This window comes from Salmo salar, chromosome ssa27, assembly GCF_905237065.1.
Source record: "Salmo salar chromosome ssa27, Ssal_v3.1, whole genome shotgun sequence".
Lineage (NCBI taxonomy): Eukaryota > Metazoa > Chordata > Actinopteri > Salmoniformes > Salmonidae > Salmo > Salmo salar.
Genome location: NC_059468.1, coordinates 12718215 through 12744685, shown reverse-complemented (window position 1 = coordinate 12744685; position 26471 = coordinate 12718215). Strand labels below are relative to the sequence as shown.

At 43.6% G+C, this 26471-nt stretch overlaps 3 protein-coding genes across 5 annotated transcripts in view; 1 reads left to right on the top strand and 2 right to left on the bottom strand.

Moving 5' to 3' along the window:
- The window catches only part of LOC106588319 (mothers against decapentaplegic homolog 4), a 39759-nt gene extending 30963 nt beyond the window's left edge, over positions 1–8796 (bottom strand). The window contains exons 1-2 of the mRNA XM_014177171.2: positions 8502–8796; positions 2083–2323 (exon numbers count right to left, since the gene is read on the bottom strand). Coding sequence (XP_014032646.2) covers positions 2083–2319 — 237 coding nt within the window. The 5' untranslated portion in view covers positions 2320–2323; positions 8502–8796. The remainder of the gene's footprint in view (positions 1–2082; positions 2324–8501) is intronic.
- Positions 8797–13250: 4454 nt separating this feature from the next.
- snapin (SNAP associated protein) lies at positions 13251–18720 on the bottom strand. The gene is given in 4 exon segments (NM_001146356.1): positions 13251–14338; positions 14641–14759; positions 15153–15199; positions 18581–18720. Coding segments are annotated over 4 exon segments (390 nt in total). The 5' UTR covers positions 18697–18720; the 3' UTR covers positions 13251–14230.
- A 77-nt stretch (positions 18721–18797) lies between these two features.
- On the top strand, positions 18798–24630 carry chtopa (chromatin target of PRMT1a). Of its 3 annotated transcripts, none has more exons than XM_014177176.2 (6): positions 18798–19088; positions 19805–19888; positions 21052–21202; positions 21665–21848; positions 22971–23117; positions 23288–24630. In XM_014177176.2, the coding sequence occupies exons 2-6, from the start codon at positions 19824–19826 to the stop codon at positions 23503–23505; spliced, it is 765 nt and encodes a 254-aa protein (XP_014032651.1). In that variant the 5' UTR covers positions 18798–19088; positions 19805–19823; the 3' UTR covers positions 23506–24630. The 3 variants fall into 3 exon arrangements, with proteins under 3 accessions (XP_014032651.1, XP_014032655.1, XP_014032654.1); XM_014177179.2 differs by having other exon boundaries at positions 18873–19088; positions 19805–20147; XM_014177180.2 differs by lacking the exon at positions 19805–19888 and having other exon boundaries at positions 18818–19088.
- Positions 24631–26471: the final 1841 nt, after the last annotated feature.

The following is a 26471-nucleotide window of genomic DNA, read 5'->3' as shown; positions in this document are numbered from 1 at the left end:
GGCAGCACCTTTAATGCATTGTTGTTTGTCATGTTAACGAATGAATAAGTGAGTGAGAAATTATTGTCAGGGTAGGGACCAAAGTGTTGGTCAGTGACCCTAATTATATGTTACATTACATGTTTTCCTACTTCATGAAGCTAGCCAACATATTCATGCTTTGCCTATTCCTCTCTGATAAGGTGCCATTGCACAAACATGCTTATCTAGGCCTAGATCAGCACTGGTACCTGGAAAGTATTACCTAACAGACTATGTTTGCTCTGACTCACATTTAGCAAGCTAGCTAGCCAGCTAACTAGTGATTAGCATTAGCGGATAACACAAATTATTTTAGCAACCTTGCTAAGAAAAGACAAAATAGCAAACAGTAGTTTGCAGACAATAAGATACACAAACTAATAGTGTACAGTAATCATAGAGCGCTTATGGAAAGCAGCATGTCACCAACATTTTTGCATCCATCTGACCATGAAGAATAAACGGCAAGAAAGTGCTTGTGACTCCGTGGTTGAGCAACTGCTCTCTCCTTGAGTGACAGGAGGCAGGGCTTGGTGTGGTTAGGAGAGAGATGACTGAAGTAGAAAATGGCGTAAACTATCGAATTGGACATTACACGTGCCAGAGTTGCGCAACACATTTAACAAACCAAACACTGAAATACCAAGTAAAAACTCAAACCGGTCCGTGCAACAATACTGGTATATAGTCAAATATGGTATACCGCCCAGCCCTAAATTAAATACAGAAGTATCTCATTTACATAAGTATTCACACAACTGAGTCAATACTAGTGGTTAGAGTGTTGGGCCAGTAACCGAAAGGTTGCTGGATCGAATCCCAGAGCTGACAAGGCAAAAATCTGTTGTTCTGCCCCTGAGCAAGGCAGTTAACCCACTGTTCCCTGGGCGCCGAAGATGTGGATGTCGATTAAAGCAGCCCCCCGCACCTCTCTGATTCAGAGGGGTTGGGTTAAATGCAGAAGACACATTTCAGTTGAAGGCATTCAGTTGTACAACTGACTAGGTATCGCTCTTTCCCTAAACTTATTGACTCAATACATTTCAGCCTTTCAGCTTTTAATAATAAAATATTATTAAAATATAATAACAAATGTAATAACAATGAGCACAAGGTTGTCATCCACTTAAAAGCCTACTTGTATAATATGTTGCTGTTACATTTCATGTTAACATGATATACTGTATCTTTAGACCCTAGTAGTGAACCTATTATAACATAACAGTATGGCCTACACTACAGTCTGCTGTTATGTAGCAAGTAGTGAGCATTCTGACATTTCCTCATAAAACAGCCGATGTTGCTAATAACATCTCCTGTCCAGCAATGCTCACAATACATAGGTCCCTAGTGCCCAAATATTTGTAAAAATAAATAAATAAAACATAATTCTATTTTGACATTATGGGGTATCGTGTGTAGGCCAGTGACAAAACATCTCAATTTAATACATTTTAAATTCCGGCTGTAACAAAACAAAATGTGGAAAATATATAATTTATCCTATAGACTTTGCACAATGCTTTTGCACTATGAATATGTCTATATAGTATAAATTGTATATTGTGTATTCATTCATGTACACTGAGTGTACAAAACATGCTCTTTCCGTGACATAGACTGACCAGGTAAAAGCTATGATACCTTATTGATCTCACAAATCCACTTCAATCAGTGTAGATGAAGGAGACAATTGAGACATGGATTGTGTATGCCATTCAGAGGGTGAATTGGCAAGAGAAAAGATTTAAGTGCCTTTGAACGGGGTATGGTAGGTAGTAGGTGCCAGGCGCACCAGTGTGTCAAGAACTGCAACGCTGCTGGGTCTTTCACACTCAACAGTTTCCCGTGTGTATCAAGAATAGTCCACCAACCAAAGGACATCCAGCCAACTTGACACAACTGTGGGAAGTATTAGAGTCAACATGGGCCAGCATCCCTATGGAACGCTTTCGACATCTTGTAGAGTCCGTGGCCTGTTGAATTGAGGCTGTTCTGAGGGCAAAAGGGGGTGCAACTCAATATGAGGAAGTCCCTCTCTTTTTACTACTATATACCCACCTGCAGGCGTCCGTCCAGGGTCCTCTGGATGGTGACACACTTGCTGGGGTGCACACCGTTGGTGGTGATGGCGGTGATGAGCGAGTCCAGCTCGTCCTTCTTCTCCTTGAGCTTCTTCACCAGGCTCTCGATGGCACGCTTGGCGAAACCCTCATTCTCGCCACCCTGCCGGTGGCACATGAGGCTGTGCACGATGCTCAGGCAGGCGTCATTGCTGGTGGGGGCGTTTACCGACATGATGCTGCCGAGGGAGGGAGGATGGAGAGGTCAGTGATTGGCATAATGAGAACCCTTTACATATGTTAATTACACTTGTCACAAATGTTCAGGTGCATGTAAAATGACACTGTCTTGTCACTTGACATTCAGTAGTTATGCCATGTTAATGACAACCTTGTGATACTGTTATGGCATACAATTCAAAATAGTGTTCTACATTAGGACTTCATAACTCCTTCATAACCCATACTGCATTCATGAGAACAGACACGAGTGCACACCATTAGCGCATACAGACACACACAAAACGGAGGGAAGTTGTGTATCAAGGCTTGTGCTTTCAGTTTTTACGACTTGTGAGTGTGTGTATGTCATCGTTCTTTACTGGCATTGTTACTCAGCTGATAACCCTCAGTACAATGACCCAACACACCTCCAGGCTTTGTAAGGGCTATTTGGCCAAGGAGAGTGATGGAGTGCTGCATTAGATGACTTGGCCTCCACAATCACCCGACCTCAACCTAATTGAGATGGTTTGGGATGAGTTGGACCGCAGAGTGAAGGAAAAGCAGCCAACAAGTGCTCAGCATATGTGGGAACTCCTTCAAGACTCTTGGAAAAGAATTCCAGGTGAAGCTGGTTAAGAGAATGCCATGAGTGTGCAAAGCTGTCATCAAGGCAAAGGGTGGCTACTTTGAAAAATCTCAAATAGAAAATATATTTTGATTTGTTTAACACTTTTTTGGTTACTACATGATTCCATATTATTATACCTTTATTTCAACAAGGAACACAGACTGAGACCAAGGTCTCTTTTACAACTGGGCCCTGCGTACACCTGTTTACACATACAGTTTAGGTACAATGATTAAGAAACTACACAAGACAAACAAAACGATCACAACACAAAAAATATACAGCAGCAGATTGTTACATTTACACACAGGTTATTCCCCTAACAGCACAAGAACTTGCATTACCCGAAGCAGTTACAAGCAATATAAAAATAAAAATCCTCCAATAAATGTTTAAAATGGGCAAGGGGGACAAGAGTCTCAAGTTTAAGTTTAGTCTGCAGGCTATTCCATAAGGAGCGTAACAGGAAAAGCAGCCATACGCAACTCTGTGGAGATCGCATGGGCCTCAAGTGTAATCCATGCTTGAGACATGGTTTTAGGAATTATAATTCTAATGTTGATGAGTGATGATAAATAAGAAGGTAGTTTATTCAGAAGTGCTTTATAGACAAACACGAGAGCATGTTGTTCTCGTCTCCTGGACAGCGAAGTCCAACCCACATTTTGATATAAAACACAGTGGTGAGTTCTGTAGCTAGCACCCTGTCACGACTTCCGCCGAAGTCGGCTCCTCTCCTTGTTCGGGCGGCGTTCGGCGGTCGACGTCACCGGCTTTCTAGCCATCGCCGCTCCATTTTTCATTGATCCATTTGTTTTGTCTTGTTCCCTGCACACCTGGTTTTCATTCCCTAATCACACTGCATGTGTAATAATATCCCCATAATCTATAACAGACATAAAAGTAGCTTGCACAATTTTTCTTCTATTTGTAGAGGACAAACATGTCCTGTTTCTATAGAGGAAGCCTAGTTGGACTTTTAGCCGTTTACATAGTTCGTCAACATGCATTTTAAAAGACAGTTTATCATCCAGCCATATCCCTAAGTATTTATATGCAGAGACCTGATTAATTCAAGAGCCATCTAAGCTCATAAATGCAAGTGTATTTTCAACCAACTTTTTGAACCTATTAAAAATCATAAAATTAGTTTTCTTTGCATTTAAAACAAGTTTCAGGTGAATAAAAGACCCTCGTAATATCTTAAAATCTGTCTCCAATTGTGATAATACTAGGTCAGCCGTTGACGCAATAGAGTACATGATAGTGTCATCAGCCTATAGATTAATTTTACACTTTCTTATCTCGTCACCGATATTGTTTATGTAGAGAGTGAACAGTAATGGACCAAGTATAGAACCTTGTGGGACCCCTTTAACGTAATTTCATTGTTTTGATGTCTTCACTATTATTCTACAATGTAGAAAATAGTAAAAAATAAAGTAACACCCTTGAATAAGTAGACGTGTCCAAACTTTGGACTGGTACTGTACATGCTAGCAATTATAATCTCCCAGAAAGAGCTTGATCCAAATTGGCAACCCGGTCTAGCCGGGAGGCATCTACCTGTGAGGGGAATGTACCTGGTACTTTAAAGTAGCCTGCCCTTAACCATTCTACAGTTTCATTTGAAAGGGGGGAAAACAGGTTTATGTGCTACCAGTGCAATGTGAATTTGATGAAATGAAGCCCCCCCATACTCACTAATCAACATACCTTCCCTACCATGGTTGAGTTCAGGAGGCACAAAAAAAGAAAGGAGAAAAAATGCTTCAAAACTGAGTGAAACAGGAAGGTACTATCTGCACTTGTCTAAAAAGAAATGCTTGATCTTATGTAAGCTAATTTCTGAACTGTTAGGCCAATAAAGCCAACATGTCACTATTAGGAAGTCCATAGCAAAACTGCAGCCTTGCTCTGTTTGTCTGTCTGTTAATACGCGCCAGAGCTAATCTAATTCTGCCATGAGAGCTATCATAACCTGTTGCATCTGCGTGGCTAATCTGACTGGAAGTGACTCTGTTCTCCCTCTCCTCTCATTACCTTAATATCTGTCCGTTTGGAAACATGCTCGCACAACAACATGGCTTCAAGCTGTGGGAGAAAGTCTCAGGCTACCAGCGTGTGTGTGTTAGTGTGTCCTCTCATGAAGAAAATTCATTGACACAGCTTCTTCAACATAGAACATCCATAAAAAGACAAACTCAGTCACTATAACGTGCCTCACATTACAAAAATGCCTGTCCTATTCATATCAAGTGATGCATGTCTTCATTATTCAGGATATACTGTATAGGCCAGGCCTACTGAGCTGGTGTTGTAGTTAAAAGCTTATCGAAAGCAGGATAGCATTGCTTTGATAGTCGTTTTTTGAAAGCAGTCATAGAGAATGGTGTATGTCACCATCAAAAACCCCGGTGTGTCTGTCCTCTTACAATGAACAAAACTGAGAAGTGTCTAGGGGCAGGGGTTAGGGAGTTATACTGGACTAGGCCAGTGTTACTGTGAGGTCATTGCTCCAATAGAGATGGAGGGTGATATTATGAGTGGATTTGAGGGCTCTGTGGAAAGGGGAAAGTCTCAGTTGAAGAGAAAGCTATGATGGTTTACAGTAGGTCTAAGGCAGTGGTCACCAACCTTTTCTGAGTCAAGATCACTTTCTTTTTTACCCCTTTTTCTCCCCAATTTTGTGGTATCCAATTGGTAGTTACGGTCTTGTCTCATCACTGTAACTCCCGTACGGACTTGGAAGAGGTGAAGGTCGAGAGCCATGCGTCCTCCGAAACACAACCCAACCAAGCCGCACTGATTCTTGACACAATGCCCACATAAACCCGGAAGCCAGCCGCACCAATGTGTTGGAGGAAACACCGTACACCTGGCGACCGTGTCAGCGTGCACTGTGCCCGGCCCGCCACAGGAGTCACAAGTGCGCGATGGGACAAGGACATCCCTGCCGGCCAACCCCGCCGCTAGCCCAGACGAAGCTGGGCCAATTGTGCACCGCCCCATGGGTTCCCCAGCCGCAGCCGGCTGTGACAGAGCCTGCACTCAAACCCAGAATCTCTAGTGGCACAGCTAGCACTGCGATGCAGTGCCTTAGACCACTGCGTCACTCGGAAGGCCCTGTCAAGATCCCTTTCTGAGTCAAAATGCCAGCCGAGAACTCCCGCTCAGATTTTTTTTAACATGACTTAAAAAACGTAAGCCTATACAACATTAACCCATTGAAAACAGTACTGTAGCAATGAGGTTTGTGCAGTAGGCTATAGGCCCAATACATTACCACCGCATTTTGGCTTTACTTGAATTGCCTTGCCAATGCATTGATGTTCTGACCATTGTTTTTAAAAATATTTCAAAATTTGAGGTAGGTTATATGATCACAGCAGTAATAGGTCAGTTGTTGTATTCTGAGTGAGCATACATTTAAGTACGTTTCTGACCTGAAGGTGCCTGCATTTGATGGTCAGTGTCAGCGGAGGGAGAGAGCAGCAGACTGAGGGTCCGCCTGTCAACTTCCCTCTGCTCTCCCTTTCCTCCCCTGACACTGAACAAAAAGGGACACAGTCTTCCAGCTGATGGCAAAACTCGAGTCGCACCACATTACTTCTGCCTCATGCACAAATTCAGGTTGTTACTCCTATGAGCAGAGAAAGTGAAATATTTCTAAATATTATTTTTTTTAAAGACCCAAGCCGCTAATAATAACGCACGCGTAACGATACACTTTCCTACTCAAACCTTACATCTCCAGTACTGGTTGTAGTGCAACGCAAGTGGAAGTGGGAAGAACATGCATTTTATGGCTTATAAAGTGTTGAATAAAAAGTGTTGACAGTGCTGAGTAAGAACTCACTCATAAAAACAGCAGCTCTTTGCTGTATTCATTGACAGTCTCTCTTTAGTCATGGTTTTAAAAGTGTTGAAATCTCACAATATACATTTTGCTGTAGCTTTCTTTTAGGTCTGCTACGTTACTGCAGACACTGTAATCTGAGTGCACTTAATTTGCTCTCCGAGCCCGCAGGGAAGGCAGAGTTTGCACCTTCAGACTGGTTCAAAATGGGAACATTTCGCCTACCTAGTGCACCTACCACCAACAGCATGAGAGAATACAAAAAAATAGGAACGCAAGGCTTAATCATTTGTTGGGGTGAAAAATGTTTGGCGATTGACCAGTTCGGTTGGTAACCACTGGTCTAAGGACTATTGATCAACCTGTCGTCAGACCAACTACAAACCAAGCTTAAGAAAGTCTCTAAATCATAAAGAAATATTTAAGTATTCAGAAGTGAATCCATGCAACAGGTGACCAACAATAAGGGCAGTCTGAGAAAAGAATGGTAGCCTGGCATAGAGATGTCATTCTGTGGGTATATGATAGATTTGTACTAAACTAGGGCCTACCCCACAATGAATAGGTATATAACTAGACAATTATCAAGTGAGCAATTAATGAATGAAGGACTACAATTCTGTTCTGACACTATTCCTCTAGGCCTAAAGTACCCTCTTAGGACTGCCCCATTTTGAAGGTAAAATATTATTAAAATGTAATAACAAATGTAATAACAATGAGCACAAGGTTGTCATCCACTTAAAAGCCTACATGTATAATATGTTGCTGTTACATTTCATGTTAACATGATATACTGTATCTTTAGACCCTATTAGTGAACCTATTATAACATAACAGTATGGCCTACACTACAGTCTGCTGTTATGTAGCAAGTAGTGAGCATTCTGACATTTCCTCATAAAACAGCCGATGTTGCAATAACATTTCCTATCCGGAAAAGCTCGCCCAACTAAGCTTTGCCAATTGAAGATGTACTGTTTTATGGTGTCTGGTACACCTGCACTTGACCATAAACTCATCTCATGGAATGGATCTTTACATGGAAAAAAAAGAGACAACAACCAAAACACAGCATTGCTGTTGTAACCTTCTTGGCCGTCCCTTGCAATGCATTATTCCAACTCAATCTGACAAATTTTGAAGCCATACATTCACTTTACTAGGATCTTCAGCGGAGACGTAAACACTGCCACGCCATATTTGGTCATTTCGCGTCACCAAATCTAGGCTACCGTCTAAACATTTGAAGAAATCCTGGTAGGGATGATAAAACGCTTTCAGCATTGTATCAATCTAATCATTCGAAAGCAGGCGCTAGAGTGCAACTCATTACAGTAGCATATTTGAATAGAATATTAGAAGTTGATAAAATGCCATATCAACTACCTTTCCGGAAAAAACATCGACATTGCAGACTAACGTTAGACAGTCATGCAGCCAGTGAAATCACTGCAGGACCAAATCATTCGAAATAAAAGCAGTTTATCAGAAGCATATCATAAAACCTAAAACACACAGACACACTCCCCAGACATATGCCCGGTTGATACAACTAACGTTAGCGAGGAATCAAGCTATTTTGCTTGTCAAGACCGGATACAGAAATCTCCTCAACATCCATATCTTATTTAGTATGATTGGAGAATGAAGAGCTCGCGTGACGAGAAAAAGCCTCATACTTTGATAAATGAACTATACTTACACATCAACCGGAGTATTGAGGGATTAGAAGTGAAGTAGTGGTGAATGTGGTGCACTGAGGTAGCTAGTAATCTGACTTTCCTTCCTCCCCTAAGGGGCTATCTGTTTCTATCCCTGTCGATATGACTATCAGCCTCGCTGTCTCCGCTCGTGCATCCTGCTAGCGCCCAGAAGCCTACCCTCGCGCTCCGTACAATAACAAAAGAAGGAAGATATTGTACGCGTGAGTGTCTCGCTGAGCACCAGCCAATGGGGCCTCCGGTCTCAAAGGGAAGGCGGCTCTCAGCCAATAGTGACGCGGCTTTCACGGCTGGGCCCGGTGAAAGATTGACATATCAACGCGACTGTTTTTTTAAAGTGGCGCCGCGGAGATTACCATGCTCCTCCACGCCCCCTCCCCGACTCCACTTTGTCCATACTGCTAATGACTAGTGATGTGTGTTGTAGGCTATTATAAAAAAAAATGTTTTACCTTTATTTAACTAGGCAAATCAGTTAAGAACAGCTCGGGATTTGATCTAGCAACCTTTCAGTAACTGGCCCAATGCTCTAACAACTAGGCTACCTGTCGCCCGAGTAGGCCTACACACCGCCCCAAGTTTGATGACTATTGTATTGTTTATTATGTCCCTATTATTTTTGCACCGCTAAGCATTTCACTGATGTATTCTGCGCACAGCAAGTCGCACATGACAAATAAACTTTGATTTGATTTGACCCTCATTTGTTAACTCTAAGGTCATTTTAGAGTGAAACTGAAGGGGCATGGCTAACAATGACAGACAACAAGGTACCATGGTGACAAATAGGGCAACTAGTACTCCATTTGCCTTGGGTAATACATTTGATCTACTGAACTCTAGAAAGAGTGTGATAACTTTTTTTTCTAAACCAACCATCAAATCAAATGTTATTTGTCACATGCGCCAAATACAACCGTTGTAGACCTTACAGTGAAATGCTTACTTACAAGCCCTTAACCAACAATGCAGTTTTAAGAAAATACCTAAAAGAAATGTAAGAGATATGAATAAATAATTAAAGAGCAGCAGTAAATAACAATAGCGAGGCTATATACAGAGTCAATGTGCGGGGGCACCGGTGTCAAGGTAATTGAGGTAATATGTACATGTAGGTAGAGTTATTAAAGTGACTATACATAGATAATAACAGAGAGTAGCAGCAGCATAGAAGGGGAGGAGGGGTGCTATGCAAATATTCTGGGTAGCCATTTGATTAGCTGTTCAGGAGTCTTATGGCTTTGGGGTAGAAGCTGTTTAGAAGCCTCTTGGACCTAGACTTGGTGCTCTGGTATCGCTTGCCGTGCGGTAGCAGAGAGAGCAGTCTATGACTAGGGTGGCTTGAGTCTTTGACAATTTTTTGGATGGCAGGAAGCTTGGGCCCGGTGATGTACTGGGCCGTATGCTCTACCCTCTGTAGTGCCTTGCGGTCAGAGGCCGAGCAGTTGCCATACCAGGCAGTGATGCAACCCGTCAGGATGCTCTCGATGGTGCAGCTGTAAAACCTTTTGAGGATCTGAGGACCCATGCCAAATCTTTTCAGTCCCCTGAGGGGGATATGTTTTGTCGTGCCCTCTTCACGGCTGTCTTGGTGTGCTTGGACCATGTTAGTTTGTTGGTGATGTGGACGCCAAGGAACTTGAAGCTCTCAACCTGCTCCACTACAGCCCTGTCGATGAGAATGGGGGCGTGCTCGGTCCTCCTTTTCCTGTAGTCCACAATCATCTCATTTGTCCTGATCATGTTGATGGAGAGGTTGTTGTCCTTGCACCACATGGTCAGGTCTCTGACCTCCTCCCTATAGGCTGTCTCATCGTTGTCAGTGATCAGGCCTACCACTGTTGTGTCATCAGCAAACTTAATGATGGTGTTGGAGTCGTGCCTGGCCGTGCAGTCGTGAGTGAACAGGGAGGACAGGATGGGACTGAGCACGCACCCCTGAGGGGCCCACATGTTGAGGATCAGCGTGGCAGATGTGTTGTTACCTACCCATACCACCTGGGGGCGGCCCGTCAGGAAGTCCAGGATTCAGTTGCAGAGTCCCAGGGTCCTTAGCTTATTGATGAGCTTTGAGGGCACTATGGTGTTGAACACTGAGCTGCAGTCAATGAATAGCATTCTCACATATGTGTTCCTTATGTCCAGGTGTGAAAGGACAATGTGGAGTGCAATAGAGTTTGCATCATCTGTGGATCTGTTGGTGCAGTATGCAAATTGGAGTAGGTCTAGGGTTTCTGGGAAAATGGTGTTGATGTGAGCCATGACCAGCCTTTCAAAGCATTTCATGGCTACAGACGTGAGTGCTACATGGCGGTAGTTATTTAGACAGGTTACCATGCCCCTTCAAATCAAATCAAAGTTTATTTGTCACGTGCGCCGAATACAACAGATGAAGACCTTACAGTGAAATGCTTACTTACAGACTCTAACCAGTAGTGCAAAAAGGTATTAGGTAAACAATAGGTAGGTAAAGAAATAAAACAACAGTAAAAAGACAGGCTATATACAGTAGCGAGGCTATAAAAGTAGCGAGGCTACATACAAACACCGGTTAGTCAGGCTGAATGAAGTAGTATGTACATGTAGATATGATTAAAGTAACTATGCATATATGCATATAACAGAGAGTAGCAGTGGCGTAAAACAGGTGTTGGTGGGTGGGTGCGTGGCATATGTGAGTGCTACTACCTCTACCTGAGCCCCAGGCTTTGTGGTACAGGTCATTAAACAATTGCTTCTGCACTGCAGATAGAGAAACGCAGAAGGAGGCTGGATCCTCAAAGATACAATAGAGTTATAGGCATAAAGAACTGTCGTGAAATTCTATCTAACTCTCCATTGAAAGTGCCATACATACCTGTCTGCACAAATTCTCCCCAAATCCATATTCAACCTAAGATGACGCAACCATAAAAGTCAAACTCGGCCTCACCCAATCCATTTTGATCAATTCCTCTTCCACAAGCCTTCCCCTCTTCCCCTCTTGACCTCCATCCCTCTCTCATATCCCTCTCTCACATTCCCTGCTACTCTAGCTCAAACCCAACGGGGTCACCTTCAACCTCCCTTCTCTCATTACAAAACATTCAGTATTGACATTGGAGGCAGACATACGTTGTATTTTATCACTGATCCAATTATGCAAGAGGGCAATGCTGATAAAGGTATTCAGGCGAAGGACTTTTTAAAAAGAGAGGTGGAGGAATTCTAGCTCGATCTCATATTTGTTGGCTAACAATGACCATAGGAACTGACAAGAAAGGACAAAAAGATATGGGAGCAGGCTAGAGCAATACATTTTTTTTTTAAACACAGCCCATTGTTCTAACAACAGGTTTGAACAGTTCTATGTCTTGTTGGTCCTAAATGATCACAATCAGTGATGTTACATTCCACTGATGGTCAATATACACTCACCGGACCGTTTATCAGGTACACCCATCTAATACTGAGCCAGATTCCCCCCCCCCTTGCCTCCAGAACAAAACAAGGTGTTGGAAACGTTTCACAGGGATGATGGTCCACGCTGACACAATGGCATTGTTGTTGCCGATTGGACGGCAGTAAGTTCATGCTGCGAACAGCCCGTTCCACCTCATCCTAAATATGCTCTATTGGGTTAAGGTCTGGGCACTGACCAGGCCACGCAAGTAAACTGAACTCACTGTCATGTTCCAGGCAATGTTTTCCCACTAATTTGTCCAGTGTTGGTGATCATGTGCCCACTGGAGCCGCTTCTTCTTGTTTTTAGCTGATAGGAGTGGAACCTGGTGGGGTCGTCTGCTGCAATAACCCATCTGTGACAAGGATCGATGAGTTGTGCGTTCCGAGATGCCGTTCTGCACAACACTGTTGTACAGCGACGTAATTTGTCTGTTTGTGGCCCGCCTGTTAGCTTGCACAATTCTTACCATTCTTATTCGACCTCTCTCATCAACAACCTGTTTTTGCCCACAGGACTGCCAGTGACTGGATTTTTTTTGTTTGTCCCACCTTTTTAAGTAAAACATAAAACACGGTCATGCGTGAAAAGCCCAGGAGGACGGCCGTTTCTGAGATACTGGATCCGGTGCACCGGGCACCGACGATCATACCACGCTCAAAGTCGCTTACAGTAGGTCACTCGTTTTGCCCATTCTAACTTTCATTCGAACAGTAACTGAACGGCCATGTGACTCACTGTCTGTAGGAGCGATCCATTTTCGGGAACAAGGTGGCGTACTTAATAAATTGATCTTAGTATCCTACAACGCTGTCTCTCATGGCATGACAACACAATTATTTAAGATCAGTATACCCACATCAACTTTATGCACCACACAAGGTTTGTTTGTGAGAAAGACGGAGTTGGTTGAGATTTGTGATTAGAATTGCATTGCCTTTTTTAAAGTGTCCTTGAAGTTTACTGTTAAAATGCTTGAAAACAGTTGATAAGAAGGATACTGGCTCACCACCATTCATCTTCCACGTTGATACTGATCTGTCATCTTGAACCAATTAAAACTGTGTAAAACTTAAAAGTAAATATTTGACTACAATAACACATTTCATTGTGGAGTCAGACCCCTCCCATAGAACTCAAATAATTGTATGAATTTGCTCTGATTGTCTATACACACATCATACAACCATGTAATGACAGTAGTACTAAGACAGTTTCCTTATACTACAATTTATACACATTAACAGAGTATATGTGCAATTCATAATACAGAGGACCAAAAAAAAATGGTGATGCTTCTGTTTTATTCAATAGCAACTAAGTACAGAAGTTGTCATTAACATATTTTGTATGGTTAGGTAATACTGCACTGTTGGAGCTAGAAACAAGCATTTTGCTGCACCTGCGATACCATCTGCAAAATATGTGTATGCGACCAATAAAATTTGATTTGACCAATACAATTAGATTTGACATCGAGAAAAAAAAGGTCTGACAAACCATATTAGGCAGGGTTGCGTATCAGTTGCTGCTAGAAGCGTGAAACAGTGACGGCTCTGTTTCCGTACATTCCTTGCATCTTTTTTTCTGCACTACATTGTATTGCCGGGTCTAGTTACTTAGTCCACAGTGACAAAAATACCTAACCCTAGAGAAGAACAGGATCCATCAACTACATGTCTGTGGCCATAGCTTTGAATGGAATGCAGAGGCATCCATACACATATTCTGGAAAGAGAGAGGGTTGTAAAAATCAGTAGGCCCAAAGTCCTCCAGTAGTGTAAACACATTTCTTTGCATAAGATTATTATTTTCGATTCCAATTTTAGCTTGCGCAATCGTAACATTTGATCAAGTTGTGTACGTTTTTGAAGCAAAGTACCCCTGATTCCAATTGCCTTATTGAAAACTAGCAGTTTATGACAACTCAAGACACGTACACGTTGCTACAATAGCACAAAGCAGAGATGTGAGGTTGGCGTTTCAGCAGGTAAACTGAGTATTGCCTTAGTCTGTGGGAATGGAAAGAGAACTTGTCACTAGTTGGGACCCCCCCCCCTAAAAATGTAAATATGTTTGAAAATAATAGCGCCCCTTGTGCAATACCGTATTTCCCGGTATGGTACAAGAACGGTATGAACATCTGGATACTGCCCAACCCCAGTGGAGTTTGTGAAAACTTTATTCAGTCCAGGACACAGGCAGACAAGCTCAGTGTTGTTATTAAGCAGTTTTTTCCAAGCTGAGGAGTGGGGCATGGTTTACTGGTCATGGTTTACTGGGCGACCGAGGCGTGAACGCTCCAGAGGTCTCCAGCATGGTCTTCCGACGCGCTGTCTCTTTGGCGACGTTGTGATTGAGCCGTCGCAACCGTTCCTAGAGAGAGGGAGAAAGAGTGAAACTCAAGTGAGCATTGAAAGTCAGTTGCTTGACATAATATACCACCTGAGCTGCATGAATTCAAAATGCACACAACAAAGCAGAATTGCCATGCCCATTGGAATTAATGTATAGATAGATACATGGGATGAACACTACGTCACTGAATTTGACAGTGACACACATACAAATAGCGTGTTAGATACAAGGATAGGAGTAAAAGAAGGCCCACAAAATAGCATAAGATACTGCACAGGCAAAGAAGGAAAGCATCCAAGCTCTTGCTTTGAGCCACTGACCTGAGCATTCTGTAGTATGTTGTTGACCAGCACCACCCTGCGTCTTGCATTCAGCAGCTTTTTCACATAGGGATCCAGGTCTAACACCACCTTCTGGTGCTCATTTATCCTGCACAGCTCTAAAAATGAAGGGATGAGATGAGGATGACCGACAGGATGATTGGCTAATCTCATAAAGAAAATGGCAGCAGCCATTTTGGTAAGGTATTCAAGCTATTGTTCATGCCTTCAATTTGTAGGATTGATTCTGTATGTAGTTAAAAGCAATGTATTTTTTATGACCTCATGAGAACCACGCAGCACAGGAGCTTGTACAAGCCTTACAACACATGCTTCGAAACCTGTGGTTATACTAGTCACATCACAGCAGCCTCTGCCTGTCTCACACAGGGGTTTTCATGGGCTCGGCAATGGGCTTTCTTTCACAAGGTCAAGTGCATTAACCCAGCACCCGTCCACTTCCCTGTTCCCCCGGGAGTGCATAATAAGCATGTAAAAGTGAATCATTTTACCTGTGGCTAGATTGTCTATGTGTTCTCGTAGTTCCACCTGGCTTTCCCTATAACAAAAAAACAACACAATAGCATTATAAATAGAGAAATATAGTAAAGTAACAAATCATGACTACTACTACAACAGACCGAGTGGTTACAGCAGAAGACATTGATAGCTGTAGCCTAGGCCTACAGCAAGTAACAAATGAAATGAATGAGGAAAGGACATATTCAGAACGTCCCTCCATAAAAACACGACACTTCGAGACAATTGACTTTTCGTAGCAGGTTAGGAGAGCATTTTCTCTCACTCTAACCCTTTTCCTAACCTTAACTCCCTAACCTGCTACGTTAATTATCTTAACCTGCTGTGTAAGTTCTCCTAGCCTGCTACGAAAAAATGTGTAGCCGAGCCATCAACACAGAGAATAGTGAGGCACTGGACAGAAGAGACAGACTCAAAGATGCAGGACTGTTTTGAGGATACTGATTGGAATATGTTCATCCACCCAGGACTCATCCATCAACGTTGAGGAATATACATTGTCAGTCACAGGCTACATTAGGAAATGTGTTGATGATGTACCCACAATAACAATCCGAACATACCCCAAACAAAAACCCTTGGTGAACGGAGATATCCGTACCATTCTGAGAGCTCGTACTGCAGCATTCAATGTCAGCAGAACAAACCACAATGACTCGGTGGCCAGCAACGTGTATAAGCAAGCAGGTACAAGCTCCACAAATCTATTAGGGATGCAAAAAGACAATACAGACTCAAACTTGAATTTATATTCGACAACTCAGACACGCATCGCATGGGACAAGGACTACAGACTATCACGGACTACAAAGACAAATTAAGCTGTGTGATGCCCACTGAAGCATCCATCTCAGAGGAGCTTAACACATTCTTAACACATTCTATTCCATCCAGGAAGGACGGCCAGACGTATTCTCAGACATCTTCAACCTGTCCCTGTCAACCTGCTTCAAGGAGCCCACCATCATCCAAGTGCCCAAGAAAAGCAAGGTGACATGGCCAAATGACTATCGCCCGGTCATTATGAAATGCTTCAAGAGGCTGGTCATGGCTCAAATTAAAGCTAGCATGCCAGGCACACTGGACCTGACCGCAAGGCCCTCCAACGGGTGGTGAAGACGGCCCAGTACATCACTGGGACCGTGCTCCCACCCATCCAGGACATCTACTTGAAACAGTGCCTGAGGAATAACCACAGAACCATCAAGAAACCCACACATCCCAGCCACGAGCTGTTCACTCCCGATACAGTCTGCCTGACGGTAAGGAACATGAGGTCTGATACCAAGAGACTCAGAGACAGTTTCTATCTACAAGCCATCAGACTGCTGAACACTTGAACTGGACTGACCACCTGCTCTGATTCTCCACACGCATGCACTCACGCACACATTCATGCTTCAGATATATATATATATTTTTTTTTTAAAGTAGGGGCATGGATCAGAAAACGAGTCAGTATCTGGTTTGACCACCATTTGCCTCATGCATTTGCCTCGTAACACATCTGCTTCACATAGAGTTGATCAGGCTGTTGATTGTGGCCTGTGGGATGTTGTCCCAGTCCTCTTCAATGGCTGTGCAAAGTTGTTGGATATTGGCAGGAGCTGGAAAGCGCTGTCGTACACATCAATCCAGAGCATCCCAAACATGCTCAGTGAGTGACATGTCTGGTGACTATACAGGCCATGGAAGAACTGGGACATTTTCAGCTTCCAGGAATTGTGTACAGATCTTTGATGAACGGTATGACAATGGGCCTCAGGATCTTGTCACGGTATCTCTGTGCATTCAAATTTAGATAAATAAAATGTTTTTCTATTCTATATCGAAGTGGCGTGTTTTTAGGGAATCTCCCTCCCTGGGACTAAACCTGCAACTGGATCCTGGACTTCCTGACGGGCCGCCCCAAGGTGGTAAGGGTAGGTAACAACACATTTGCCACTCTGATCCTCAACACAACATGCGTACTCAGTCGCCTCCTGTACTCCCTGTTCACACATGACTGCATGGCCAAGCACGACTCCAACACCATCATTAAGTTTGCCGACGACAACAGTGGTAGGCCTGATCACCGACAACGATGAGACAGCCTATAAGGAGAAGGTCAGAGACCTGGCAGTTTGGTTCCAGGATAACAACCTCTCACGCAACGTGATCAAGACAAAGATGATGATTGTGGACTACAGGAAAAGGAGGACCGAGCACGCCCCCATTCTCATCGACGGGGCTGTAGTGGAGCAGGTTGAGAGCTTCAAGTATCATGGTCCAAACACACCAAGACACCCGTGAAGAGGGCACAACAACACCTTTTCCCCCTCAGGACACTGAAAAGATTTGGCATGGGTCCTCAGATCCTCAAAAGGTTCTACAGCTGCCCCATAGAGAGCATCCTGACTGGTTGCATCACCACCTGGTATGGCAACTGCTCAGCCTCCGACTGCAAGGCACTACAGAGGGTAGTGCATACGGCCCAGTACATCACCGGGGCCAAGCTTCCTGCCATCCAGGACCTCTATACCAGGCGGTGTCAGAGGAAGGCCCAAAAGATTGTCAAAGACTCCAGCCACCCTAGTCATAGACTGTTCTCTGCTACCGCACAACAAGCGGTACCGGAGTGCCAAGTCTCGTTCCAAAAGGCTTCTATACAGCTTCTAACCCCAAGCCATAAGACTCCTGATCAGCTAATTAAATGGCTACCTGGACTTTTCGCTGCTGCTACTCTCTGTTTATTATCCATACATAGTCACTTTACCTCTACATACATGTAAATATTACCTCAATTACCTTGAGTAACCTGTGCCCTCGCACATTGACTCTGTACCCCCTGTATATAGCCTCGCTACCGTTATTTTATTGTTGCTCCTTAAATTTGTTTTTATTTTTCAATTTGTTTTACTTCAGTTGATTTTAGTAAACACTTTCTTAAAACTGCTTTGTTGGTTAAGGGCTTGTAAGTAAGCATTTCACTAAGGTCTAACACCTTTTGTATTCGGCATGTCAGAAATACAATTTGATTTGATTTACTAGGGAAGGAGGGGCTGGATCACGGGACTGTCATGATGATATTAGTTTATGGCCGCATTCTAAACAACTGGGAACTCGGAAATCTCCGACTTCAGTTCGTTCAAGACAACAGACTATCGGAAGAAAATCGAGCTCCAACTGAGAATTTTTTTTAACGGTCATACAACACGGAATGCCAAGTCGGGAACTCGGGACCCTTTTCAGAGCTCCGACTTTCCACTTGAAAATCTCTGACGTCATGATTTGAACTCGTTTGTTCCGAGTTTTCTTGAACGCACCATATGTGTCTAGCAGGCTAACTAGCTGTGATTGAAGGGAGCGGTATCTAGCAAGCACAATTGAAGTTGAAGCAAAAATCTTGCTAGCTACCCACCTCACTGAGTGCACATGAAGATCAAGCTGCTGGACAGCTGGTTTCAAGAGGCCAAGCAGTCCCTCTGCAATTGCATCTTTCCCCGACGGTGTATCCACAACAGCTAGGGCAGCCATTCCTCTTCCAGAACCAGAAGCGATAACAAGAAACGTAAAGCACGCCAGGAAGTAGCTCTGTGACGTAGCTGTAAAACCTCTCCATTTTCCGTCGTCAGGTAGTTGGCACCATTTTGTAAGGAAATGAGAGAGGGAGAATAGGCTGGCCTCAGTTTATATATATATTTTTAAGCAGATACGATTTTAATCACTGTAGCTAGCTAGTATAGTTCGTATTTTAGTAGTATCCGTAAGAGCAAGGTTAAATAAAACATCTAGTGAGTAGTGGATCCAGATCTGTCGGTTGCAACTAGCTTAACGTTCGCTGCTAACGTTAACTGGGCTATCGCTCAAGCTAACGCGCTTGCTAGCAAAGTGATACACGAGTATCGGCAAAACAAGCAACGATCAAAGTGAGTTAACTAATAATCGCCTATTGGACTTGTTTCAGACAATGTTGACTGTTTTTAGTTAGATATTTCCTAACTAGCTACGTTGGCGAATAATGTTCAGGCTCTATAGGACGACAGTCTAACTTGAGTTTACAGGCTCCTATTGTTTTTCGCACAGTCACAGCCTACTTAGTTAATTAGCTAGTTAACGTAGTTAGCTAGCTTTCCTAGTTGTCCCGTCTCTCGTTGGCATTCAAAAGTAGTGAAGTCGACTCATTTGGTACACTTGTTTTATGAACTGGACGTGTATATTGTGCCTTTCGGGAAAGTCTATATGTTTATTTCGAGCCTGCGGCGTAACCCTTTTGCGTCTTTTCTTCAAATGATGTATCCAACAATAACGTTAGTTGGCAAATGAAAGGATACTCGCTAACTGCATACCACAACTAGTCAAACGCAAGCTAGCCATCTACTAACTAAGCTGACCATTTTGCCAGCTAAATATAATGTATTATTGTGAAACTAGCTAGTAACATTACCTATGACCTTGAATGGATATGCACAAATGGAATGACCAACACTGGTATATTTCCTTCTCCTGGCTCGTGAAATTGTTTTTCTAACCTATTTTTTCCCGCACTACACCTTTCCCTGGCACCTCCGAATTTGACCTACCCCACCCACCCACCCTATCCCTTTCTATCACTTTCTATCCCTCTCATGTTGCTGGTTCCAAGGAGTTCAAGCGAAGTCAAAATGAGTGCTCCCTCCTCCCAAAAAGTCGTGCTGAAAAGCACCACCAAGCAGTCCCTGAATGAGCGGTGAGACGCGCTACGCACCCTGACAGCACTAAGCGAGGCGAAGGTCGAAAAAGTGGTACAGACGGCCCTAGTGTGCTCTACTACGGAAGGCCACTGTTGGGGACCAGACATGGACGCTAGACTGCCCGGGGCAGACGTGTGCGCTGCTCACTCAAAATGCATGCCGTATTCACCGTTTGCTGACATTAGAAGTTTGGAGTGCCTTTTGTGTGAGCAGCGCACACTTAGACCCAAGGAGAGAGGGTAACAGTGATGCTTGGTAAGGCGATGGCCGAGAATGGGCACAGGCCGCACTCCTGATATGCCCCGGCACCCCTCCTCTCTGTGTGTCACACATTGGTGCAGTCCCAAAATATACTGTACATATGGGAGAGGAGAGACCAAACCAATGAAAAAGGGAGGGTGCACCCTCCCGCTCCTCTCCCACCCTCTCTACACACACACACAACTCTCTCTCAACTAAATGACTGTTTATTTAGCCATTTTGTGTCCTTTTCCTCTTCTTTGCTACTACTTTCATTTTCAGTTCTCTGTGCTCTGAAGTCTTTCTGTGAGACTAGGTGCCCAGTCCTAGCCCGGACGTGACCAACCCCCCTTTCCTTGCTCTTCTCTCCCCCTTTTCCTCCTATTCTCATATGCGTGGTGTGAGCACAAGGCACGGTCCGGGCTGTAAGTGGCTGGGTTGCCAGATACCCCTCCAGTCCTGGGCCTCCAACCTCTGCCAGTCCTTTTTCAAAGGCTGATGCCATCAAAACGGGGCGGCATGGAGGCCTGTAAGTGGCAATCACTCTCCTCTCTTGTCATCCACTTTCCTTTCTCTCTGTTTTCTCTTCTGCCTTTCTCATTCTTTCCTCCAATCTGTCCAATCTGTTCTAGTGTTTCTTCTGCTGCTTTCTCTATCTTTCCACTTTTGTTTTAACCTAAAATGTGCTGAATTGCTTCCAGAAAGCATTTTGGGTTGTCAAATACTTAAAAATGAGAGAGAGCAAAACAAAGAGAGTGAGGTGCCAACAAGCGGGGCATTCATAACACACGCCACAGCTCCTGTGGCCGTGTCCATGGTATGAGAAATGACTTGATTTGGAACCATCCCTCCCCCTCCGTATCCTCTCTCTCTCCCTCCTTTTACCCCCTCTCTGTCCCGCTCCCCCTCCCCTCCAAAGCTTCACTACCATGCTGAAGAACAAGGCGCCGACAGCGGTGAGTGTGCGAGCCACCATGCAGCAGCAACACATGGCCAGTGCCCGCAACCGCCGCCTCGCCCAGCAAATGGAGAACAGGCCCTCTGTGCAGGCTGCTCTGCACCACAAGCAGGTGAGACAAGGTGATCCAGCTCAATTAGTCTTTCTGCAATTCCTCACCTTCTCAACAGTATTGGAGGAGACGGTCCAAGTCCCTTCTCTCGGGCCTTCTTCTCCAGTGCATTTTGAGGAGGAATCGGGGAAAGATGAATTGAGAGAGCCAAATGGGGAGACATCTGAAGCACTGTAAACAGGTGAGATTGCGGGAGGAATGGCACACCGGAGACAGGCCATGTTCTACAAACGTGTAAGAGGGAGATGGGGTACAGGAAAAAGGCTATGCACTTAATAGATATTAGGAAATGCTTGACACAGACCTAGAGGGCACCATAGAGCAAAGGTTAATATACAGATCACATCAATGGCTGAGTGTTTGGGTCAAGCACTGAAGCGACAACTTGACAAATCCAGCACAGGAGGTCAACACCTCCCTAACCCTGCCACTTGGTATCAACCTACCACCTAACCCTCCCAGAGCCTGAAGCAGCGCCTTGGGAAGAGCAACATCCAGGCCAGGCTGGGCCGGCCCATCGGGGCCTTGATGCGGGGGGGCACTGGCGGCCGGGGATTCGCTGTTGGAGGGATGAGGGGGATGACGAGAGGAGGCCTGCGAGGCCGCGGCAGAGGAGGAACCCTGAGGGGCGCTATGGCTCTGAGAGGTGAGCATTTGGTACCACACAGCAAAGCCTACTGGGATTGATGTTTTTCTACAATGTTAGAACTGAAAACATTGGCTTCATAAATTGTTGAAAGACATTTGACATGACATTTCATGATTTCTCTTAAATGTTCAACTCTGGGGCTGGAATATACTTTACACAGTGCTGTCCAGGCTTTTAAGTATGACTCATACTTTTTTACGGGGGGGGTAAGGCAAACTTTTTATTATTTTAAGGGGTGACGCGATCTCATCTGTAAACTAGCTTGAGCAAATACACCCTGCTGAGTTGAATGGAATAGTCCAGGTGGATCTGTCATAGTATGGCTTCACCCCCTGGTTTACTATCCATCCCCTCAACCTGGGGGAATGTGGCTGTCAATCATTGTGACTCCACCCTCCATAAACCCCCTGCTGTCCTGGTTGGTCCAGCACCTGTTGTGCTACTGAGCATGTGGTGACAAATCTAACAGCTGCACTGCCCCTGCTTATCCACACAGTTACCCCACACCCACTTCTACACACTCCCGGTGGAGGGGATTGGGGATTTTAGACTCCATTAAGACAACAACAAAAAATTACAGTAATACTTCAAGTGAAATTCATTTAAAGACGTTGCCTTTAAATGATCCAGGTTTAGAATGTAATGGTGCAGATACAAGATGTGCACTGTGGTCATGTATATGTTGCATACAATGCAGAACTGTGGCATTCCAGGATAAAAAAAAATAAATAAAAAAACAATGTTGGTCATAGCATTTGAAGTGATATTAGTGCACTTTCACTGTAGAAGGAATTGTTATTCAGTCTGAATACCCCATGCCTAGTTAGAACAGAAGTGCCTTGAGAATACATGGGCAAGGCACCCAGCAAACACCTCTAACCTGTCTGTCATGGCAAACGTAAAACAAGTTGGAGTATAAATGACATGCGTAACATGTTTTACCCTTCCATAGAATTTGAATACTTAAGCTGCTTTAGTTAAGTTGGTGGCTGAGATGTGGGTCAATGATGGGCATATAAAAGGTTTTTGTGTTCACTTGACAACTTTGTTCTTAAACTGAAACGTGGTAAGCTAAGTCACTAGTTAACTGCTCCTTTGTTACATCCTGTGTCCTGATAGGGAATCGCCTTTCCCCAGGCATGGGCCAGATGCGTGGCAGAGGGGGTCCAGGACGTGTGGCCCTCCGTAGGGGGATGCGTCAAAGAGGGGCTGCTGGTCGTGGAGGTGCCTTCGGCAGAGGAGCTGGAAGAGGAGTGGGAGCCAGGGGTAAGGAACTGGATTCAGAGTTCAGATTCATTTCATCTGTAAATTGACACGTCACAATCTACCTCAAGTTTCTTGTTTACATGAACACTTATACAGCAACCATTTTGTTAACGCATTGTGATTCCATCTTTAATTTTTTGGGGGGTGTTGACCACCATCTTTCCCTGTAGGGCGAGGTGGTCTGCGTGGGCGTGGTGGCTTCGCTGGCAGGGGTGGTGGCCGCGGTCGCGGGGGTGGAAGAGGAGGCCGCGGCAGGGGAGGTGGCCCAGGAATGACCCGCGAGCAGCTGGACAACCAACTTGACGCCTACATGTCCAAGACCAAGGGCAACCTGGACGCTGAGCTGGACGCGTACATGGCCCAAGCTGACCCAGAGGGCATGGAGTGAACCAGGACCTCCACTGTGAGAGTAGGGACTCCTTCAACAGGCCCACACTGAGACAGTATTGATAACATGAAAGACGCAGAGAGAAGCTTGTATAGTACTATTACACCACACAAATGTAATGATAAACGCACTTACGTAAACTCTGTGCACTGTCTCACATTACATGGCTAAAATTTGTGATGTGATCACAACCTCTGCTTGAATATAAAACTCACATTCACTGACACACATGCATACAAACACACTTGTTCTAAAATAGTGGGCCTATGAAGAGAACTGTTCGAAACTTTTTCCTGAATGTGGACTTGACCATTCTATCAGTACAAAGTAGACTCGCACCTGCACAGTTTGAAACCTTTTTCCTGTGTGTGCATGAAGAACGCAAAGATCTTTTAAACTTGAATGGACGACACTGACCGGAGTAGAGACTTAAAGAACCAACATTATCAACGCTCCTGAAATGCCTCCTTTTTGGACCAGAATCTCCCTTGGCAGAGTGTTTTGAAACTGAATTGGGACTGTTACCGAACTTTACGTCTATGTCCATATGGTTAAAAGTGCTTTAGCTCCATCATGTCTAACTAGCATCCAGTTCTTATATTTCGTAAACCTATTTTTTACAACCATGTTTTTATGTTAGGATTTGTATTTAGTATTGGATGCTCCTTTTACGGTGTTAGCAGAAGTGTACAAAGACTTGACTCTCGAGTAGAAAAATCGAATGAAAATTACAAGGGGAATTCTCGAAAAATCTTTTGTGTTTTTATTCTATTTAACGCCACCAACTTAAGCTTTGAATCTGGAGAATTGAAGTATGTTGCTGTCTTTGGTTGAAACTCCCCTAACAGCATTTTATGGATGCTTGTCATACCAAATAAGCAACTACACGAGATGCTAAATATTTCAATCCAAGTTGCAAAGGTGTGCGAGTGGTCTTCCACCCCTGGTGTCAATTGTAAGAATTTGAGATGGTCTTTAAAAAAACTGGTTGTACACCACTCAAATAAAGTGAGTGAAAATGTTTTCAGATTGTGTCCATCTGGATGAAACTCCAAATGCTATGTAATTCCCTCTCCTTCCAACTGGTTATTGTCATAGAATAGAGAATAAACGTTCATCTTTTAACATGGTAGTTGTTTGGGTATTGGTTCCATCACGTGTTCTCTCAAGACTAATACACTGCGAGCACTTTGGTTAAATCACCATATACACTCACTGGCCAGCTTATTAGGTACACCACCCCTTACCTGAAAATGGATTTCTATATAAAGCAGACAGGCAGCGAGTTACTGTTCGTTTGAATGTTAGAATGGGAAAAACGAGTGACCTAAGCAACTTTGAGTGTGGTATGATTGTCAGTGCCAGATCCAATATTTCCTTAACAGCCGTTCCTCCTGGGCTTCTCACGCACGGCAGTGTCTAGGGATTACCGAGAATGGTGCAACAAAACATGCAGTCCTGTGGGAGGAAAAAAGCTTGTAGATGAGGTCAAAGGAGTATGGCAAGCTAACGGGCCACAAACAGACAAATAATGGCGTGGTACAACAGTGTGAACCCTGACCTCAACCCCTTCGAACACCTTTGGGATGAATTGGAACGCCGAGCCAGGCTTAATCGCCAAACATCAGTGCCCGACCTCACTAATGCTCTTGTGGCTGAATGGAAGCAAGTCCCCGCAGCAATGTTCCAACATCTAGTGGAAAGCCTTCCCAGAAGAGTGGAGGCTGTTATAGCAGCAAACTCCAAATGAATGCCCATGATTTTGGAATTCGATGCGCAGGTGTCCACATACTTTTGGTCATGTAGTGTAATTTGTAAAGGACCTAAGTACAAGTTAATTCTACTTCTGATCTTATATTTTAACAATACCATAAGTTCCTCTATAGCTGTAGCAATTGTAATTATTCTGTAGTACAACATTGCATTGTAGTTGAATTTTTTTTTCTTTCTTGAACACAGTCCCTGTAATTAAAATGTCTCAACTCATAGCTTTATCACACAGCAATTAATATGTAACAGTTATTACATCATTTGAATAATTGCAGGGTTACTACCCAAACAACACTATAAATTACCTTTGTTGAAAGCCTAATGGCTTACTTATTGGTAGATCTTGTCGATAAAAGTGCATGTCTGTGATTTTGAATAGTCATAAGAATATCCATGCATTTCAATATATTCTACCTTATGTATTTATTTGGACAGTGAAGCTAAAACCTTTAATTTGTCTGTATACTCCAGCATAGTACCCCCATTTGAAGGTGTCAACAGTATTTGGACAAATTACATTTTGTAAAAAGTTCAGTATTTGGTCCCATATTCCTATTTACTAAATGTAACACAATATTGGTGAATTTGTCCAAATAATTATGACACCTTCAAATAGGGGGACTAGATACATAAAGGGCTTTCATTTCATATGTATGAAAATACCCTAAAATAAAACCTTTTAACCTTTTTTTTAACAGGGAAGACATTTGATCTCAAATCCAGTTTTTATGTCCAAATAAATATGCAGGGGAGTGTATGAGTTTGACATAGGGGTCGCTTTTGTTTTTAGAACAATGAGGGAAGAAGTGTGTCCTTACTGGCCCTCCAACACAACACTTTCTGCAGCATCTGGTCTTCCAGCCAAGGGTTGACGTCATCAAAAGAGGACAATTTCATACGTTTGCAATGAAGTTGGATTATTGGGTAGCTGTAATTAGTAGGCAAATTGCTTCATATTTGAGTAACCTAGTTGATAAATATCACTACAATGTGAAAGAATACAAATGAAAACTGATTATTGCCATTTTGATTGTAACTTGTCAATTAACCTGTTATACTTTTTGTAAAATGGTTTTCGTGTCTATCTATTTGAACATCAATCTAAAGAAAGAAGACGCAAAACATATTGTCAAATTTCAAGAAAACGCCCAGGTCGATGGTTGCTATCCATCCGTCTCTGGGTTATGGGCCCAGCC

What these genes read in the sequence shown, in the direction of transcription:
- chtopa (XM_014177176.2), top strand. Translation starts at nt 19,824, where the DNA reads ATGAGTGCTCCCTCCTCCCAAAAAGTCGTGCTGAAAAGCACCACCAAG. An exon ending in GGGCGCTATGGCTCTGAGAG is followed by an intron (nt 21,849 to 22,970) that starts GTGAGCATTTGG and finishes GTGTCCTGATAG; the next exon opens with GGAATCGCCTTTCCCCAGGC. An exon ending in AAGAGGAGTGGGAGCCAGGG is followed by an intron (nt 23,118 to 23,287) that starts GTAAGGAACTGG and finishes CTTTCCCTGTAG; the next exon opens with GGCGAGGTGGTCTGCGTGGG.